We start from the raw sequence: 21079 nt of genomic DNA on the forward strand, positions 1-21079 counted from the left end.
ATTAAACATTTAATAACCTATCTTGAGTAATGATTTATCTCACAAATCAATTTTTAAAAGAAGAATTATCAAAAGTATTTCACTTGTGATTCGGTATTTAATATTTTACCAGGAGCCATATATCCTAACAGTATTAATTTAGAAGACACTTTAAAAGCTTTAACACAATAGATCTCCCCTGGCTGGTGTGCCTCAGTTGGTTGGAGTATTGTCCCATAAACCAAAGGGCTGAAAATTCGATTCCCATCAGCGTACACGCCTATGTTGCTGGTTTGATCCCTGGTCGGGGTGCGTGAGAGAGGCAACTGATCAATGTTTCCTTCTCATATGGATGTTTCTCTCCCTCTCATTATCCCTCCCTCTCTCTAAAATCAATAAGCATATCCTCGAAGAAAGAAAATTAAATAAATACATGCATTAATAGATCTAACATGCTTAATTTATTCAACCCTTTCCTCCTCATTTTGTAAATTATCTCTAAAAGTTATGTATTGTTAGAAATTTCGATACGGTAGTTATATTTGCCTGATTTATAGTTACAACTTAAAGAAATTTAAAATCAGTACTACATGGTTCTTAGTGAAAAGTTTAAGAGGAAAATTGAGAATGTTTTATAAAAAAATCATACCTTTTAGAAATTAGAATTTAGTGAGAAGGCAGAAATATTTTCTAGTTAATGACGGGCTAAGTAAATGTATTATTGCTAAGCAGAAACAAGAAGGTAAATGAAGTTCTGCTTTTCATAGTTCAAACTTGAAATTCTGTAATAGGAAATTTTATTCCTTTAGACAGATCTTACTTTTTTTAATAGTAAAAGATGCCCTAGACAGGTCTTACCTCAAGTGTCTAAAAATCACTGTCTAAAGCTGAAGTAGAATGATCACTATTTAAGAATGAACTGGAATGAGGAAAATAAATCCTTATCAATAGCTTTCACAATGTAGCACAGTTACTCTTATGAGGCTGGTTAGCTCTGGTTCAGTTCCAGTAACACATGTCATGATCTCCAGAAGTCTGGGAAGGGCCCCTATTTCAGTACGTAGTGGTGATTCTCAACTGGCTGGGCTTTCTAGGGGCCCTAGAAATCTGTGGGGTTATTTTTTGTCTTCTAGTATAGTCTTGCCTAAGCCATTACTATTATAATATTGTAATTATAGCTTATTTTATTATGACTTACTGCCATTTTCTCTTCCTGGTATAGTTAGGACATTTAATACAGCTTTTTGAAAGATATTGTATAGTTAGACCATGACCACATCATTTATGAATTCATTCTGGATCATAAAGGGGATGTTATAAAATATTCACTGTAAAACGGGCCCTGCATCTGATAGAGCGAAGGCCGGGGCTATAGGCAGGACCAAGGACTGGGACTTCGGATTCCTAGCCTGCTGCCTTCCTCATCTTATTCTTCCATTTTGTTATGTCATTTTGGATCAGATAATTCCACAGACAAAAATGAAAGAAATGAGAAAGAAGAGTTGATTATATGAATTTTTTTTTGTATCAAGTTCATCATCTTTCAGTAGATGGATTATGTTATTTTTGTCTAATTTTAGGGCTTCAGAAACTAATGTCTACTTTTGTATCAGTTTTATAATCTTCCTCAGTAAACTAAGAACTTAAAGTATCAAATACTATACTAGGAAGGCACTGTTTACGCTCAGCCAGGTCTTATAATTATATTTAAACCAGGAAAAGATAATTTCATAAAAGTGCAATAAAGTTAAGAATCACAAAACACAGCTCAAAATATAACACATGCATGAATAATTAATTAAAGATCATTACCATGTAAATAATGTGTAATTTTCTCTACTGATAGACTTTCGAACTACTGTAATTCCACACTGTTTACATGAGCTTTAACTACTTTTTGACCGTAACACGTAAGTCAGGTTTTTAAATTTAAAATGAAAAAAATTAAAGGGTGTATTTGCTTCCTTCTCATGACACCTACCTCCCCGCAGCAAACAAGGCTGGTAGTCAGGGCCACAGGCTAAATCGTAAGCAAGGAAAGGCCGGAAAAACATTGAAACAAGCAAACATTCCAAAGAGCCACTTAAAACAGGAGGTACAAAGTTTGTCTGTGTTCAGAAGTGGACGTGCAAGAGAAAGAAGAGGACGCAGCGGCCAGCTGCCGGAACTCACCGCTCAGGATCTGCTGCACGGCTTCGTTCCCCATCTGCGCCGCTGTGAAGCCTTGTAAGGAGATGATGGAGGGGTCAGAGCCGTAACTCAGCAGGAGGCGGCAGGTCTGCAGGTGGCCGGCAAGGGCGGCTCTATGCAGAGCGGTCTGACCGAGAGTGTCCAGTGCATTCATCTGAAAAATCATTGGGTGGGCACATGAAACTGAGCATCGATTTCTGTTCCTTTTCATACTTAAGCAAATAAATTCAAATGAGAAGAAACAATTGTCAAAGCTTTTTGAAAAAATTCCAAGGATACTTACTGGTTCTCAAGAAATACCATCGTAAGCCACCCTTCTCTGACCACCTTATTGAAAATTACAACTTAACTATCCCTTCCCGAAATGACTGTCTTTCTTTCTGTCCATCCTCTACTCCCTGCCATTCCCCCAGACAACGAGAATGGGGCCGGGACTTCGTCCAGCATCCCCTGCCTATCACATTAAAAATGTATGTTAAATACTTTTGGATGAATTGGTTTTTATCGAACTTGTTCTCAGAATATAAAAATAATATAATATGTAAAAAAAGATAGTTGAAGTAGTTCATTACATTTCTTTTCTAATTTTATTAAATTATAACACAGTGCCCTAACTGAATTACAAATATATTTAAGCAAAAAAAAAAAAAAAAAGAGAAAAGAAAGAAAATGATTTAAAGGTCAAATGTTCCATTTTTAAAAGTTTGAAGGGTATAAAGAATAATATTTGAGCTCGTTTTAAAACTAAAATATTAAACTTTTGGATCATGTTCACAATTTGATCAAAGCTAAATGGCCTTAACCTGTGTTCCAGAATGTCCCAGTAAATACCTTCTCCTGCCGTCAAAACCCAAGTCCCTGTTCACTGTACATACGGCTACTTCAGAGAAGCCCTTCCTTCTGCCTTTAGGGATCAAGAGATCCAGCCCAAGCTACCCCTCTTCTAAGAAGCCCTTCTTGATTACTTGGAGCCTTGGTAATTACTTCCTTTCTGAACACCTATGTCAACTCAGTGCTATCTTATAAATTAAAACATTAGAAAAGCTTTTGTTTACCAAGTAAAACTAAGGTTATTGACAATATAGACTGTATTAGGTTTTCTGGGCCCTCTATAAAGCTCCTGTTAATGGTGAGGAGCAAATTCCCAAATATATGCTTCTTGGTTATTCAAAACATTTGTGTACACCCACCAAATGCACAACACAAAAAGAGGTTTAAACAAAATGATCTCCCCGTCTCCAGTCTATCATCGTTACAGGTAAGGCTGTCACATCTGTTTAGGCAAGGGCTCACCTAAATCTGTAACGGTGTTTCACAAAATTCTCCACAAAATACTGACATATTTAATTTTATCACCTTTGCAACAGAAAAAGGACTGTTTTATATACAGGCAGCATAAAAGTGAAGCCGTTAGCACGTACTGAATGGAAAACACAAACTGCTTGAATTTTTCTATGAATATTTCTTTACTATTTTTTTAAAACCTGTTTCTTTTTAAATCCTCACCTGAGGATGTATTTGCTAACTCCAGAGAGAAAGTAAGGGGGGAGGCGGGCGGTAGGGGGAGAGAGAGACAAGAACGTCAGTGTGTTGCCTCCCATACACACCCTGACTGGGGATCAAATCAGCAACTGAGGTATGTGCCCTGATGAGGAATCGAATCTGCAACCTTTCCGTGTACGGGATGACACTTCAGCCAACTGAGCCACCCAGCTATGGCTTTATTACTTCATCACCGTAGGAGGAAAACATCAATTTCAGGATATTCTAATTATTAACATTTTTCTGGAAATTGGATAAGAAACCTACTAAATTCTTTAATCATCATGATGAAAATCCTCAATGCACCTTGTTAAACAATGGGAACATGGCTTAAGAATTATGTGAGAATTATTACTCTAAGATACAGAACTTACCAAGTTACTCCTCAGCTTAGTGACTGTTCAATGCCTTCATTTAAACTTAAATGAATTCCTCAACATGTCATTTAAGATTACCTACCATTTACTTTTATACTATCCTGCTTTCTACTATATATATTTTTATGACAGTCTAATAGAGCTGTTATGCCCCAGCTTTATTAGATTATACTGAAGCCCCACTTTATGAAGGCTAGATTCTAAAGTCATTGCAAAAGGTAAAATATGCGTCTGGTCAAAATTATCCTTGAAAACACCTTAGCAATGCAATGGGAGAGAGATATAAAATTTCTTGGTAAATCTAACACCAGCTAGTTTTACCTCCAGTGTCTGAGCAGACTGACTAATAAACAGCAGATAAAATACAGACAGTATTTTTAAACATTAAAAACACTATGTGTAATAAGAGGTTCTCTCTATAAATATGTATGGTGAAACTCAGCACAATATAGAAAACAGCAAATTCACATTCTTTTTTTTTCTTTTAAAGATTTTATTTATTTTTGGACAGATGGGAGGGGAGGGAGAGAAACATCAATGTGTGGTCGCCTCTCGCATGGCCCCCGCTGGGGACCTGGCAGGCAACCCAGGCCTGTGCCCTGACTGGCAATTGAACTGGTGACTCCGCAGTTCACAGGCCAGTGCTCAATCCACTGAGCCACACCAGCCAGGGCAGATTCGCATTCTTTAAGAATTATATTTTAAATGGCTATACAAATGCCTACATAAAATTGTCGATTTTGTGTCTTGGCCTACCAAGCCTAAACATTTGCTATTCGGACTTTAAAAAAAAAAGTTTACGGACTATGTTCTGAAGTAAGAAAGAAAGGGAAAAATGATTACTGAATGAAAAATCAACTATCTACTTGAGTCATTACAGATCTTTAAATTGACTCAAAATTAAGAAAAAATTTAAGGTTCCTAACTTCTTCTTCTGTTTAACTGTTATCAATGCTGTTAATGTTCTAGCTTTGTTTACTCTTATTCAGTCATGGGATAAAATCAGGACTCTCTAAAAAGTGGTCAACCTCATTTTTTCTCCCACATATTCTGAAGTGGTTCAAGGCCCAGAAGTACAAAATTTATCAGGCCTTCCTGAAAAATTTGTTTTTTGAGGGTAGCAGTAACTATTTTACATGACTACAGATCAATCTCCAGCCCCTGACTTTTTAAAATGGGTAATCTAGAAGGATTTGTATTACTGCTCCAATTCCAATAAACAGTGAAGAAGAGTGATACTTTGGAGCTACAATAATTTTATTGTGTTGTGATTCTCAGATAATAATAGGGAACTCTAATTGTTTAAAGAAGGTTATCCTAAATTTGGATTTATTACTCTGATTTCTACCATAAGTTAGATAAATAGCAAATAATAGTAATTTACTCTCTTGTTGAAAAAATATAGATTAAACGACTTGTGCATATCACTGAGAATATCAATACTGGAAGCACTAACAAAAAAGGCCAACTGACGTACAGATGATATAGCCTATGACCTGAAAAACCTCTGAGGCAACCTTATTTTTTGTATTTTTGACTTTGACAATTTTGACTCACACACTGACAATTATTTACTGAGGCAAAAGAAACTAAAGCTTAATAATATTCAAAATATTCTTTATATAATAAGAATCAAACTCTTAAAGAAAAAAGAAATAGAGCATAGTATTATACATACAATTAAGTGCCTCAGTGGTTATCAAGCTGAACTATTAAATAACTAAGCTATTAAATAACTGGGACTGCCACTCATAAGGATTCTAGAACTTTCAAATTAAATGTATACATATTGCTGCCCATAATATGTATTTTCAACTTGGAAGATATATTTGACAGGTATATTTTATATACCTCATCATTAATTTACACTTCATATTTTAAGGACATACAATTTTAATTCTTAATATTATTTGGAACTACCAGCATACATATTTACTGAAGAAATTAAGGAATGTTAAATCAGTTTTTCTGATCAAGTCTTTTTTAGACCCAGTGCCCTCTATCACAAAATCCACCATGATATGCTAAAGGACATCCTTACCACTCAGCACTAGAGAGGTTATTTTCACTAAAATACAGAAACTACCTCAAATAAGAAAAATGCCACATTTAATGACTTATACCCCAACTGTGGTAATTAATCAGTTAGGAATGGCTTGAGATATACCAGGTCTGTCTAGAAAGTACTATGTACTACGTACTATGAAAAATAGAGACATTTACTGAAGAAGATACAAGAAACATTGTACATAGGACAATGATGCCTCAGGCCCCTTCAAGTTAGGACCTTGAGGAAATCTGCTTCTTTGGAGTGGATTGAATCAAGTCATTCGCAACTGCAACATGATGTTCCTTCTGCTCCAGCAGTAGAAGCCACAGAACGAATTTTGCCACAACACATTTCGTGCCAAGATTCTGCATCGAAATCTCGGACACAGTAGTTTTTGGAATCCCCAGATCAGCTTCTAGCTTTCCCACTGTCAGTCGCCAATCTTTGTGGATCGCAGCCCATATAACATTCCACATTCTCAGGTGTTCCACTTGGTGCGGGCCTTCCAGAATGTCAGTTTCAACAGGTTCTCGACTGTCTTTGAAGGCTGAGTTCATCATTCTACTAAATGTAAAGCTATCATTGTCTACATCGCTCATTTGGTAGTAAGTCCTGAGCTGTTCTGTGACATTTCTGTAATCAGCCTTTTATTGTTAACGCACCTTGTAATTTTACTTTAACTATGAAAACATATGCATCTCTAAATCTTAACCTGCTTTTAAGTACCTGGGAGTTGACATTAGTCTCTATGTTCCTTTAGCTAGAGTGACAATGTGTATTTTTCCTCCAAACCCGGATACTTTGTGGTGAAAGTGAACAATAAAAAAAATGAACAGGCATTAATAAATATATCATAGAGGAACAAAAGATAGGGATCTAGAAGAGGTTTATGTCCTGGTAGACAGAGACTCTAACCTAGGGTACAGGTGGTGGGCATATTACAGCCTTTTTAGTTCGAAGGTAAAAAACCTTATCTCATCCCTCTTTACAAAAATCTTAAAAAGCGATTTTTGTTGAATAGTGCCAAATGATTATGCAAGCTATTATACATGTACCTTGAGTCTGCAAGTCTGTAACTGGTTTTCTAAGAGAAAGCAGTGTCCTAGGAAGAATGTATCTTCTGGAAGCAGGATTCTGTTCCTGCCACCTACCTATTCAAAATTTTCCAATGGCTCTCCAAGTACGACGAGAACAAAATCACGACTCTCCATTGATACTACCAAGATCTTTGCAGATTTTCATTATTCCTCTGTACAAAGTGGACTAATCATAACTTCTGACCAACAAATTCTCTTTAGCTGGACTTGACTGTATTATTATTTGTGAACCTTCAAAATTCACATGAAATTAAAAAAAATCAAGTTCTCCAAAAAGAGGTATATACAAATATTATAATAATATATGATTTCTTTGCTTCAGTAAAGGACTGCCTGAGAAAAAACTGAGTGCCTGAGAAATAAGTCCCTGAGCATAGCTGGTCAGACTAATCACATGCCCTGAGTGCCTGAGGAATAAGTCCCTGAGCATAGCTGATCAGACTCGAGGATGCCAATCCAATAGCTGTGCTGAACAAACTGAAGTCTCATTCATGTTTTCCTTGTCTTGTCCCTGAGACCTGGGAGAGCTGGTAGCTGCAGGAAGGATATCTTTAAGTCAAAGACATACAGTCGGGGGTTGCAAAGACCACAGTTAGGCCATAAAAAAGTAAAACAGAAAATTATAGTCTATTAAAAAAAAAAAGAATGAAACAGATGCACAAAGACTTACAGAAAAAAGAAACTCCTGCACCCGAGGAAGAGAGACAGATGAAGGGGGAGAACAGCACCCAAGGTACTCAACAGTTCCCAAATTCCGTGTTCTAGTCTTTTGTGAATCTTAGCTACAATTCTTGCAGATTATTTCTGCAGAATAACTATATGATTATCTCAAAAAAAGTAATAAGCATACATTTATGTAAGTATGGAATCGATTTCCGTTTGTGCTTAATCTAAATTTACTTGTTCTCGTACTGGCAACTAATATGTCTTTGAGGTACTGGCCTCTTTGGTCTGTATTTTGCTATCATCAAACCTCAGATATTATTTGAACTATAAAAGACGCTTTGGAACTATAGCTTTAAAAGCACTTTACCACCTTTGGGCTAACAGAATCTGCTTATCAATCCACTTATGAAATAGAATTAATAAAACCCTTCCAATGAGCTAACACGTGAGCAAAGACTCTTGATCAATTCTCAGTGTGAGAAATAAGCCCATTTAATGCCAATTACTATTGACACAATTTCTTCTTACATACAATACAAATAAGTCGGTCAACTTAAGACATGAAAAATCAAAAGAAATTTAGTTATCTTCTACACATTTAACAGATGCTCACTAATGACAAAACAGCAGTGCTTTTTTTGTTTGAAAACAAGCACCTCTGAATGAAACCTTTTGTTTTTAAGTATTAACAATACCGTATGCAATCGGGGCTCAAGATCTACTTAATAATGATAGCAGACAAGGCTGGAGCAATAGCATGCAGAACGCCAGGGAAGGCTACCAATAATAAAGAAAAAACTGATGTACGAAGGATAAAATCTTCATGTCACTCCTGCTTATGCTTTACAGTCATCCTGCGAAGCAGGTGTTGGTAGAGAATTATTAATTTTTTTAATATATAGAAGTTGACTCCTAGAAAAGTGGATTTCTCACATAAGTTGGTTAATATCCTCATTTTAAAAAAAAATCCTCCTTTCCTTACTAGCCATTTGTATTCTGTCTTTTTGCTGATATTGCTTGTTTGCCCCTCTGAGTCCATATCCAGTCTCTGCCCTGCTCTGTGTCTTAGGAAAATCAGTCCCATGGATCACACTAATGGGCTCCTGCAGTCTTTAACTTTTTGCTGCATTTGGCCAATGGGAAGCAATAGCAGGAATAGGGTTGGATACACCTCTATCAAAAGCTGCAGGTGCAGTCAGGTGGCCTCTTCCACACAGCTATTCTCTTTTCCTTTCTGTGTTCCTTTAGGCCTAGGGATGATATTATCTCCCCATTTGCTACTAGTACTACCTCATCCCTTGATTTCCTTAAACCTTCCCCATACCTTTGTATATAATTTCTTTATTAGACTGTCCTCAAATTACCCAGTTTGAGTGTGCTGTTTATTGCCAAAACCCTAATTTAATTGTTTACTTCTGTATCTGTGGAATGCCTCCTTCCAAGGCTACCAAAGCCCTCATATGAGAATTGCCAAATTAAATGCCATCGTCTACCTTGATCATCTCTTCTTTCTTCATCCTCATTGCACTCAGTAAACATTGGGACAGACCTTTCTGTCTCCTCTTCCCATTACTGCTCTATAACCACGGGCAATCCTCACAAGCTCCTTCCTTAACTCTCAATGCACCTCTCCATATTCCTCCATCAGGAGCCCTACTCATTCTTACAACCTACGATCACTATGTTGATGGCTATCCCATTGATATTGCTACCCTAAACTCTCTTTTACGTATATTATAGTGCTTTATTTCCACTGTTAGTTTATCTAAATGTTCTTCTATCACTGCAATTTTCAACCGGTGTGCTATGGCACGCTGGTGCACAGCAAGAATTTTTAAAACATGCCATACCTGACGTCAGGACACGGACCTCTCTTCCCTTAAGACTGTCAAATAAAAAAGGGACAAGAGCCAACACAACTTCCAGTGCGAATGAATCAAAGGTATACCTATTTCTTTTTGTTGGACTGGCAAAAAATAAATTTTTTGGTGTGTCACAGAATTTTAGTCATTAGTTTATGTGCGCCATGAGATGAAAAAGGTTGAAAATCATTGCTCTATCAATGTTAACTTCAAGTACAAAATCATTATCATGGCACAGGAAACCAGTATCTCTCCAGCATTTTTACTTCCATTTCCTAAGTTCATTCAAACACCCAATTCATTTTCAAGTAATATAATTATTTTTTACAAGTGGCTTTCTTCCCTCACCTTTTTCTTCCGTCTTCATTACTATGCCATGGAATTCAATGCCATGAAACCAGTTTAGGGTTGGCTTCACATTTGATAACTGATAACTGCACTGACCTCTAAACCGTTATCTCCCTCAGTATCCAGCACACAGTCTTGACCATTTCGCATCTCAGCATTTGTTGTTGGTGAATCAAAAAATTATAAAGGGGTTACACACACACACACACACACACACACACACACATACAAGTTTTATATAAAAAGTAAAATATTTAAGGGGAATACATGGTACATAAGTCTGAAAAAAAGGTAGGGAAAAATGTAATGTTCATACTTAATGGTAATCAAAGTATTGCTTGTGAACTCAACTGAAGTTCAGGGAATTAAGCCCAAAGTCACAAAACTAGAACGTGGAGGATTCTAAGCCGAAAAGTATGTCTATTGATGTTAATATATACAATATGTTTAGTCTAATATGCAAAGGAATGCTTTGGCTTATATAATTATTACTAAGTTCTATCTGTCTAAGTAAGACGTTAATTACTGGTGTTAACTCTCCCTGCCAGGTTCTCTGCCTTTTCTGATTTAATAGCCTCAGTTTGAGAACTGACTCATCATGAAGAGAAGGCGGCATGATGGTAGATGCAGGGTAAGAGGCAGAATCTTCATCCAAGGTTGGTGCTGCTGGTTTAGAAGGTGTTTTTAGAATCCAACGGGACACCATGAGGTGTCTGAAAATCAAATTGAAACTACAAGTTCCCCAGAAAGAACACTAAGCCAGGAAACACGGGGTCCATGGTAGCAAAGCTGGGTTTTTACCAATGCATCGGTCACCAGGTAAACCAACCCTGAGGGACAGCAGCCTGTGTTGGAACCAGGGAATGAGTGAATGGGGTGACGGTAATTGGTCTCCATTAGTTTAGAACCCCAATAAATAGGATTCCCCTCCCATTTTAATGTACCTAATAACAGGTATTCTGAATTTAGTTGAAATTCTGTGGAAAATCTAGGGAGAATATGCTAGTTTAAAAGTCATTCTATATCAATGCCGGGGAGTTTAAAAGTATACATGTCCTCCTGATGAATTTTGACACTACTGATGAGAATGCGTTATGAACATGAAACATGAAAGGCAGACAAAGATTGAGAACCACAGACCTAGAGTAATGCTGACTAGGACAAGTTATAAAATAATGTTATTTGTCACTGAAACTTCATGAAATAAAATGACTCATGGGCGACAACAAATAGATATTTTCCTAAAATGACAACCATTGTTCATGTTTTTTTAAGAACATTATAAATGACATAGGTATTTTATTATTAGTATTTTCAAAGATTTTATTTATTTATTTTTAGAGAGAGAGGAAGGAGGGAGAAAGAAAGGGAGGGAAACATCGATGTGTGGAAGAAACATCAACTGGCTGCCTGGCTCGCAACCCGGGCATGTGCCCTGACCAGGAACTGAACCAGTGGCCTTTCCATTGATAGGCTGATGCTCAATCCACTGAGCCGCACCAGCCAGGGTGCCATAATGTATTTTAAAAAACAGGTCAGTGATAAACATGTGATGTTCCTAAGTGCAGCAGAAAGCCCACTTAGTTTTTCTTTCTTGAAAAGCAACGAGATTCTATCTCTATAACAATGTAGTATAGTACCATCAAAACAGGTAATAAATCTGTGAAACTCTGTTTCCTTTCATTCCAGCTCATCCTGATTTTTTAATTAAAAACAGTTGTCTTTTTAAAGCGAGGGTATCCACATTTTTGGATCATGTACCTCATGAATGAAAATGTTTTAAGAACATGCAATATACATGTGCTCATGTATAAATTACAACCAAGCAGAGTTCTTCTAATACATAATAAATATGTATAAAGCTTATATAAAAAGAGAAATTACTAAGGACAGGAAAGAGATAAAACAATTAAAATTTTAAAAAATATTTTAATTACTAATGGTACACAATACCTTTTGGCTCAATTAAAACTGAAAAGTCTTATAAAAGTTGTGATGGAGATTTGAGGGTCTGATTCGAAGTTAATTTTTAGTTGGTCCCAGTGGCTAAAAAGATTCCACACAGATATGCAGAGTCACTGGACAAAGTACCTTGTGAGCAATGCCTTCTAAATCACATTGCTTATTTTTTAATGTAATTTATTAATTTATGCTAAGGTTTGAATTGACATTCTGCTACGAAAATTGCATCTTTCTTGATGTTCTTAACTCATAAGGAGACGCTGTATTAAAATGTTTTTAATAGGTGTAAAAACCATCTAAACACAAATTAAGAAAGACTTTTAAAACACTTTAGAAACTTGTTTTTAAGTTTTTTCATTATATAGCTAGGAGAGCTGGTAATATATTTATATCATTTTGGGGGCAACAAAATAAAAAAGACAGTGGACATTTTCTAAAAATCTATTTTCAAAATATCCTCTTCATTTTTAAAAGTTTCTTTTAAAAGTCAGTTACTTTCTCATTTACTTTAAAATATGTAACTTTTACATTTAAGGGTCTGATTGTGTTTTGTTTTTTAAAAAAGTACCTACATACAAGTAATAGTCATTTGTCATCCAACAACTATCAGCAAATTTTGAACTCTCTTATTTTCATTAAAAAAAGAACACCACTATGACGATTCCTGAAAATATTAATTCATGAAATAGCCAGACAACCTCTTTATGCTATAGGACTGTTGCAGCCATTCTCTCTTATCAACAACACTGGGATTAATAAAGGTCCTATTGTACTGTTTAGGATACCACCCATAAATCTCCTGATGGGACACACGTAAAGTGCAGGGCGTCACAGCACGCTGAGAGTGAACAGGTGAGTGAGTTTTTCACACCAATCCCCTCCTACTCAGGCTCCCGTTCTTCCTTAGGAAACACCTCGGACTGGGACACGGCTCCGACAGGCGGACACATGGACCTGATGAGGTTGCCAGCATATCTCTGCACATTAACTATCGACTGATCTTAATTTCTTTATTCTTTTTAAAGATTTTATTTACTTATTTTTAGAGAGGGGGAAGAGGTGGATAAAGAGAGGGAGAGAAACATCAATGTGTGGGTTGCATTTTGCACACCCCCTGCTGGGGACCTGGCCTGCAACCCAGCCATGTGACCCACATTAGGAATCGAACTAACAACCCTTTGATTTGCTGGCCAGCGCTCAATCCACTAAGCCACAACAGCTAGGGCAATTTCTTTATTCTTAAATAAAGATTACTCTTTTAACAAATTAAAACTTTTCAGTATTGAGGTTATTTGAAAACATCATCATTATCAGTTTTAAGAAATACAGATGCTTGTTAAAATAAATAGCAGTATTTTGGCTATCATTTACCTAAATTATTTTCTGATAAACTATCACTGGTATTAACTAAAAAAAAAAAAAAAAAAAAAATCAATTCCACTATTAATGGAAAATAATGCAAAGCTGAAATGTATTTCAAATGATAATACTGTAGTTACATTTTATTGCTTTATAGAAGAATGATACTAAATTATAATGAAACAAAGGTAATTATTTTTTCTAGTAACAAGATTTAAATCAGCCTTAAAGGAGAATCAATGAATTCAAACACATGTTAACAGTCCTTTATAAAATTATTTTCTCTGACTTTCCTGAAATTACCAGTCTTCAGAGCAGCTAGCTCCCTAATGCCAAGCCCGGCACTTCGTTTGAGGGGTGCGCCTTACCTTTGCTCCATGCTTGTGTAGAACTTCCATGACATCATTGTGAGCTCTTTCTGCTGCAACATGCAGAGGAGTCATGAAACTATGGAGAGAAGAAAAGGTGGTTTACTAACTTTTATTGTGTTTCCCCCTGTAAGAACTGAACAACTGCCCTGGCTGGTGTAGCTCAGTGGATTGAGTGCCGGCCTGCAAACCAAAGGGTCGCCAGTTTGATTCTCAGTCAGGGCACATGTCTAGGTTGCAGGCCAGGTCCCCAGTAGGCGGTGAACAAGGGGAAACCACACATTGATGTTTCTCTCCTTCTCTTCCCCTCCGTCTAAAAATAAATAAATAAAATCTTAAAAAACAAAACAAAACACAACTGAACAACTGCAATTACACTTACTCTTTATTTTTTTCATTAACATTTGCTCCTTTTCTAAGTAACAATTCTGTCACTTGTTTTCGCTTGGGATGGAGGGAGGCCACAGCACAGTGCTGTAAAGTAAATAAAAGTAAGTTTGTGAAAAAAACTTCTATTTAAAAGTAGATTTCTGAATGAGCACATGCTGACTATTTAGAACACTGTTAGCTCAAAATACACATTTTACATTATGAAGATGATCAAAATTCCTCCTAAGTACACTGGGAGTACAAAACAAAGTCTTGAAAGATGAAATTATGCTCCCAGTTAAGCACTTAACAAAACTTTTTTCTTTTCCTTTAGCCATAAATAAGTATCCAGTCTGTATTTACTTGTAGGTATCAGAATACTGCCTCTTCCAGGCTACAAACTTCTGTAACTAAATTTCTCAATTCTCCATTAAGCTGTCAGCCACACAATCGTATTTCTCAAACTCCTCCACAGAAGTGCTCCCAGCACTATAGAAGAATGAGCCTTTATGCCCAGGGAGAGGCAAGGAGGTAAGAGACCCCAGACAGTTTAGGGGGAGAAGTATTCTCAGAAATTTTGTTTTATCCTATATTTACACAACTTTTATATTCAACTCCATTTTATATTAATGTTTGTATTAAAATTTAAAAAGTAAAAAGCTATTCACAATAAATAAAATGAACACTCCAGAAAGCAGGTCAATTTTATTCTGTGACTTGGAGTATCTCCTGGCATAATGCTGTGTAGCATGAATGTATCTGAACACCAGTTTAAGAGCCATGTATTTAGGTGTACATGCAGTTGGACGATTTGAGTTTCGTAACACTTTTAATGTTGTTCCCACATGTACTGATGACAGTAGGACTATTTTCGTGCCAGGTATATAAGAGAATGTTCACTGAAGTATACTTACAGATCTGTGACAGAAGTATCACAAATGTTTACACTCTGAATTTAGGAGTAATCTAACCAGCCCTATACTTGAAAGCTAACTTGGTCAGTTACAATGAAAATAAACTAATTTTTCTAAAAGTACATTAGAAGGAAAAACGTGAATAATGAAAAATTTCACAATCTTACCATTTTCTATAATGAATGTACTAATTCTTTGAATGTGATTACTCCAAAGGATAATGCAAGTGTCTCTGAAAATACTTTAATCTTCATTAGAAAACAAATATGCATTTGTCTGGCAACCACCAGAAAAATGATTCTATAGAGAAAAATGATTCCATAGAGAAAATCGCATCTTGTATTTATGAAAGCACTGGCCACAAAGGTGGAGTTGCTATAATACGGTTGGGTAAAAACAAATGTAAAAATAATCCCCAAATTAAGGTTGAGCAAAAGTCTGTTCCCACGCTGGAAACGATCGCCTCTTGAACCAAATTTAAAAATTAATGTAACTAATATTAAAATGGAAATCTCTGTCACTTCAGATACCTGTTACTTTAAGGTTCTAAAATAAAAATCACATTTTGTACTCACACCACTATTAAAAACCCACAGAATGGATTAACAATAAAATCTTACCAATGCAGTTTCATGAGACTGTGGTTGTTTGAAATTAATGATTTCCAAGGCAAGTGTTTTTTTAACTTTGGCTAGGTCTGCTTCTCTGGCTGCTTGTAGTAAAGAATGACCTTTAAATTCATCTGTTAATACAATAATGGTTGACATAACAAAAGTTTAAAACCTATAAAATCATTAACATAATTATAAATTACGAAAATGACTAACTTTATACATCTCTAGCAACAGCAGCAGCATGACGATACAATGAGAAAGGTGCAAATGTTGAGGGTATAGGTTAATGAAAAATTATGAATTATGTATGCTCTGAAATAAGACTGTCTTATACTGTTAAGAGTTCATAGAGATATACATGCAAATATACTCACTCCAGGAAAGTTTTAAAACAAACATCCTAACTGTCTACCCAATGGAAACCAGTTAAATAACTTTTGAGCACTTACACACTGAAATACTTTGTGGCTCTTAAAGAGAAAAGATAAATCTGTATTTACTGACATAAAAGAGTGTACTATTAAATGAAAATTCAAGTAGCAAAAGAGGAAGGATAAACTGACCCAATTTTTTTGTACTGTTACTACTATTGCTACCATAACTAAATGTAAATAATGATATAAAAAAGACATTTAGAAAAATATTCACCAAAATATTATATGATGATTATGTCTTGACACAGAGAAGGATGGAAGTGAATTATGGAGAAAGTGCCAGAATTGGAAATTTTCAAAGGACAATTAATATTTTATTTATTTTTGTATAAGCAAGTAAGAGATTATTAAAAAGGGGTTTCTAAGTTAATTGCATAAATAAGGATTCAATACTTTTTAAAAAAATTTTTAAACTTTTTGTGAAAGGGTTTTTTCTTTTTTTTAAGACAGAGGGGAAGGGATGGAGAGAAAGTGAGAGAGAAACATCAACATGTGGTTGCCTCTTGTGCACCCCCAACTGGGGACCTGGCCCGCAACCCAGATATGTGCCCTGACTGGGAACCGAGCCGTCAACCTCTTGGTTCACTGGCCGGCACTCAATCCACTGAGCCACACCAGCCAGGGCAGAATCCAATACTTTCATTTATTAAAAACATATAGTTTAATTTCTATTTTACAAGTTTGGTTTTATTTTGATATGACAGCTTATTAACAAAAAGCTGAAAACTGTTCCCCAAGACACACAGATGGCTGACATATAAAAAGATGCTCAACATCATTAATCATCTGGGAAATGCAAATCATAACCTCATACCTGTCAGAAGAGCTAACAGATAACAAGTGCTGGCGAGGACGTGGAGGAAAGGAGCCTTTGTGTAGTATTGGTGGGACTGTAAAGTGATGCAGCCACTATTGGAAACAGTGTAAAGGTTCCTCAAAAAAGCTAAAAGTAGAACTACTATAAACCCAGCAATTCCTCTTCTGTATATTTATTCAAAGAAAACAAACACTCTAATTTGAAACAATATATGCACCCTATGTTCACTGTAGCATTATTTAAAATAGCCAAGATATAAAAGCAACCTTTGAGTCCAACAATAAATCAATGGATAAAGATGTGTCAAAATAAAACAGAAACACATTTATAGATACTGAGAAAAACTGATGTTTGCCAGAGGGAAGGCTGTGGGAGGATGGATGAAAAAGGTAAAGAAAAATAAGAGGTACAAACTTCCTGTTATAAAATAAGTCACAGGATGTAATGTGCAGCATAGGGAAAATATGAACAATACTGTAATAAACTTTGTATGGTGATAGATGGTTACTAGACTTACTGTGGTAATCACATCAAAAGGTATGTGTTATACAGCTGAAACTAATGTAATGCTGTTATGTCAACCATACTTAAATTTAAAAAAGAGACACAGAGACGCAGACACATGTGTCGCACGCACTACTGCTCATCGTTCAAGGCCTCAGTTTGGACTCCCCGGTAAGCCTCCCTGTGAGGTCCATCGCACTTACATCCAGCCTTTTGTCTAGGGCGCATCACCGTGCCCTATTGCCATGGCGGGCCGATTGCCTGCACAGTGTGTTAGGTACTCGGTATTTGGTGCATGAATGCTGACTTAAAGAAAGAATTTTTTTTCATATGACCTCTGGTTTAGCGGTACATTATCACTGCTCAATTCCTCAAAATATAGGACTTTCAAACTTCAGAAACTCCAAATCAAGGTCAAATGAAAGTAAACAGTATTTCAAACAACAAAACTGTAGATTATGATAAAATTAGGAATAAAGTGAGAGAATTATAAACTGTCATATGTAAGGAGCAAGACTCCTGACAACTGGGAAGGAAGGCGATGTAGTGAGAACTGATTTCAAGTAAAAAGTATGGTTTTGCTTTGCTCATCCATTAGTCTCAAGAAATTACTCGTTTAAATTCAGTAAAGTTGGCTCAGGAGAAAACTAAATGGGTAAATTTATGAAAAGCATAAACAATAAGACTGCAGTATTAAGGAATTATGGAGCAATAATACAATTAAACAGCATAATATTTTCTCAAATAACAAGAAGTAAAATATTCTGTATCTTTGCTCTTTAAATAAAAGTAAAGATTTCTGCTCAAATTGATTTTCAAATTTAAAATATTTAATTAACAAATACTCAAGATTAAAAAAAAAAAACCCAGAGTATGAAAAAAATTCTATCAATTATATAACTGTCCTTCTAAATGCAAAGGTTACAGAAAGGTTTGTTTTTAAAGCCTTAGTTAAGTAGTGAAGAAAAACTGGTAAAACTGCAAATTACTCAAACTAACCCTGAAAACTTAATATTTATAAAATGTCTTAAAAGTTTCTCTAAGTGCAGTATGAAGCAAGAATGAAAGCTGCAGGAATTTTTAGCTCCAATTATGTGCAGAACCCAAACTACCTTGTTCATCTGGCTTCATAAAAACAGCAAATTAAAAAAAAAACAGACAAGAACAGAAAAAAAAGTATGTGCTGAAAATGCTATAATCACGGGTCTGATGAAAATATTGTTTTTTGTGACCTGTGTAATACATAATGTTCTTAGAAAGAATTCTGCAGTTGTAAATGCCTAGGATAGAGCAGTGGGCATGATGATGAAAAGTGGAGTTAGAAAAGTTCCAGTTTTATTAAATCCTTTTCTTTAGAGAATTCCTTGGTAGAGTCTTGTTTAACAAAATAAAGGAGATACTGAGAAGTTCAAAAATTTCTTCCTTTATAAAACTATAGAAATTTAGGTTAAATCTTAATGTTTATGTAGGATCAGACCAATGAAATATAATTCGAAATCTCATAAGAGTAGTCGTAATTTGCAAAATGACTGAAAGGGAAAACAAGAGTCAAATGGTGACACAGGGCTTAAGCTGAGCCCAGGGTATAAACTAAAAGAAGGTAATGGGAAACAGATTTAAAAAAAATTAGTTTTGAGTTAAGTTAATCTCAAATCAGTGCACTTGAGCACGTGCACAACACACGGGGCCAGGTGGGGGCAGGTGGAGGCAGAGGCCCCGACACACACACCGCCACGCAAGGCTCTGTGCAGGTGCGAAGAGCATGCAATTTGAACTTCAGGTCTTTCTAAGAATTTAAATTTCTCTGGGAAAATAGGACATACACAGAGAAAAATAAACTATATAATGCAGGATAACATATGGCAAGAGTCATCTGAGTGTCAGGGAGAATAAATGCACTTCTACGAGGATTCGTTGCTGAGACATCTGCCAGGTTTGTGCTGGCCTGTAATCTAGTAGATTCATCTGTTCAGATAAATAGGTTTAAATTTCCACTTACGATCAAAACTGAAAGGATTTCTTTCTGTTTTACCATCAACTAGTCTAAAATTCGCTTAAACTTAAAAGATGTTAACATCATTTTGACTATGCCCTTTTTCTAAAGTTACTGTTTAAAGGTTTTCTCAGTTGTTTCAATAGAGTTACCTGATTCTTAGAACCCCTGATGTAAGAGAGAATATCAACCATAGGACGAGTTAAAAAATAGATAGATAATGCCTAGTTCAACTTAAACCTGAAAATGCCCACATATAGAATTAAGTATATCTCAATATTTGATATGACAAGTAAATGTAATGTGGTATCCTGAATGAGATCTAGAAAAGAAAATGGATGTTTGGTAAAAACTAAGAAAATGTGAATAGAGTATGGCCTTTAGTTAATAATGTATCAATACTGGTTTGTTAATTGTGAAAAATGTACCATATTAATGTAAGGAGTTAATAATTGCACAATCTGGGTATAAGGTATATGAGACCTCTGTACTATTTTTGTAACTTTTCTATAAATCTAAAACTATTCTAAAACAAAAAGTTTATTTAAATATATGCATACATAAATAGATAATATATATGAGTATTTTAGATTACTTCCACTGAATCTTAAAATTTATCTTATATAAATTTGGGCAAGAGATTTTTCTTGGGCTATAACACACAAAAGAAAGAAAACATGACTGTGCAATGCTGCAGGGCTTGGGAACTAGTGAAAGCTCAGTAATGTTAGATATCATCTCTCATAACCAACAGCACAGGAATATAAGAGCTCTATGAGCTCGGAGAATTTTTTCTGGTTTTATGTTGCTGTATTTCCAGTGTATGGCACATAGTAGGTATTCAATAAATGGTTAGTGACTGACTCATCCTCAGCCTTAAAAAAGGTGGAAGGAGGGGCTTTACCTTGTGAATTAGAATTAGGTTTGAATAAACACAAATATATATGTAGTATATGAGTATGAGTTTCCTGCAGAATCATGAAGAAAAATATATGATCAGAAATGAGGATTTTAAACTAGTACATGTGCAAGAATGGAAGCATATTTTCCAAGTCAGACACAACACTGGCCCTAGTAACTAAGCAAAAATGATATATTCTAATTTGCAACAAACAACAGCGATTTCAAGATATAAATACATACAAGTCAATCTCTCCCGGAGCTCAGGAGTTGGAGCCATATCCACAGCGCTTTTCCCATGGCAATTGACTAGCGTAGGATCAGCACCATGGCTAAGTAACAAAGAGCAGACTTCGACACGGTTCTTGGAAGCAGCCTCATGGAGCGGAGTGAACTGCCAGAGGTCCATAGCATTAACACAGGCTCCATGCTGGGTTGAGAAAAAGAAGTTTTAGGTCAGTAATCATTTCCCTGGATCAGATAAAACCCAGAAGACATTTACTTCACTGTAAATGTCAGATACAACTCTTTCAAATGTCAACAAGTGTTTTAATTATATTAATTTTAGCTTTAAAAAAATAGTTTAAAATAAGTTGAATGTTTAAAAATTTTAAGGCAATGATAATACTTTAAAAAACTGTTTAATTCTCTTTAAAAACCTTATTCACTAAAAAAAGCACATGCAAATTCTCAAGTTAAAAAACGCAAATAAAATTCAACATTTTTTATTTCTT

At 35.5% G+C, this 21079-nt stretch overlaps 1 protein-coding gene across 1 annotated transcript in view; it reads right to left on the reverse strand.

Moving 5' to 3' along the window:
- The window catches only part of TNKS (tankyrase), a 170283-nt gene that overhangs the window by 41610 nt on the left and 107594 nt on the right, over positions 1 to 21079 (reverse strand). Inside the window, exons 8-12 of the mRNA XM_054566083.1 lie at positions 20589 to 20775; positions 15704 to 15825; positions 14183 to 14274; positions 13801 to 13879; positions 2152 to 2323 (exon numbers count right to left, since the gene is read on the reverse strand). Of these exons, the coding sequence (XP_054422058.1) occupies positions 2152 to 2323; positions 13801 to 13879; positions 14183 to 14274; positions 15704 to 15825; positions 20589 to 20775 (652 nt within the window). The remainder of the gene's footprint in view (positions 1 to 2151; positions 2324 to 13800; positions 13880 to 14182; positions 14275 to 15703; positions 15826 to 20588; positions 20776 to 21079) is intronic.

This window comes from Pteronotus mesoamericanus, unplaced genomic scaffold (genome assembly GCF_021234165.1).
Source record: "Pteronotus mesoamericanus isolate MK-2021 breed Mesoamerican mustached bat unplaced genomic scaffold, CSHL_Meso_final contig_169, whole genome shotgun sequence".
Lineage (NCBI taxonomy): Eukaryota > Metazoa > Chordata > Mammalia > Chiroptera > Mormoopidae > Pteronotus > Pteronotus mesoamericanus.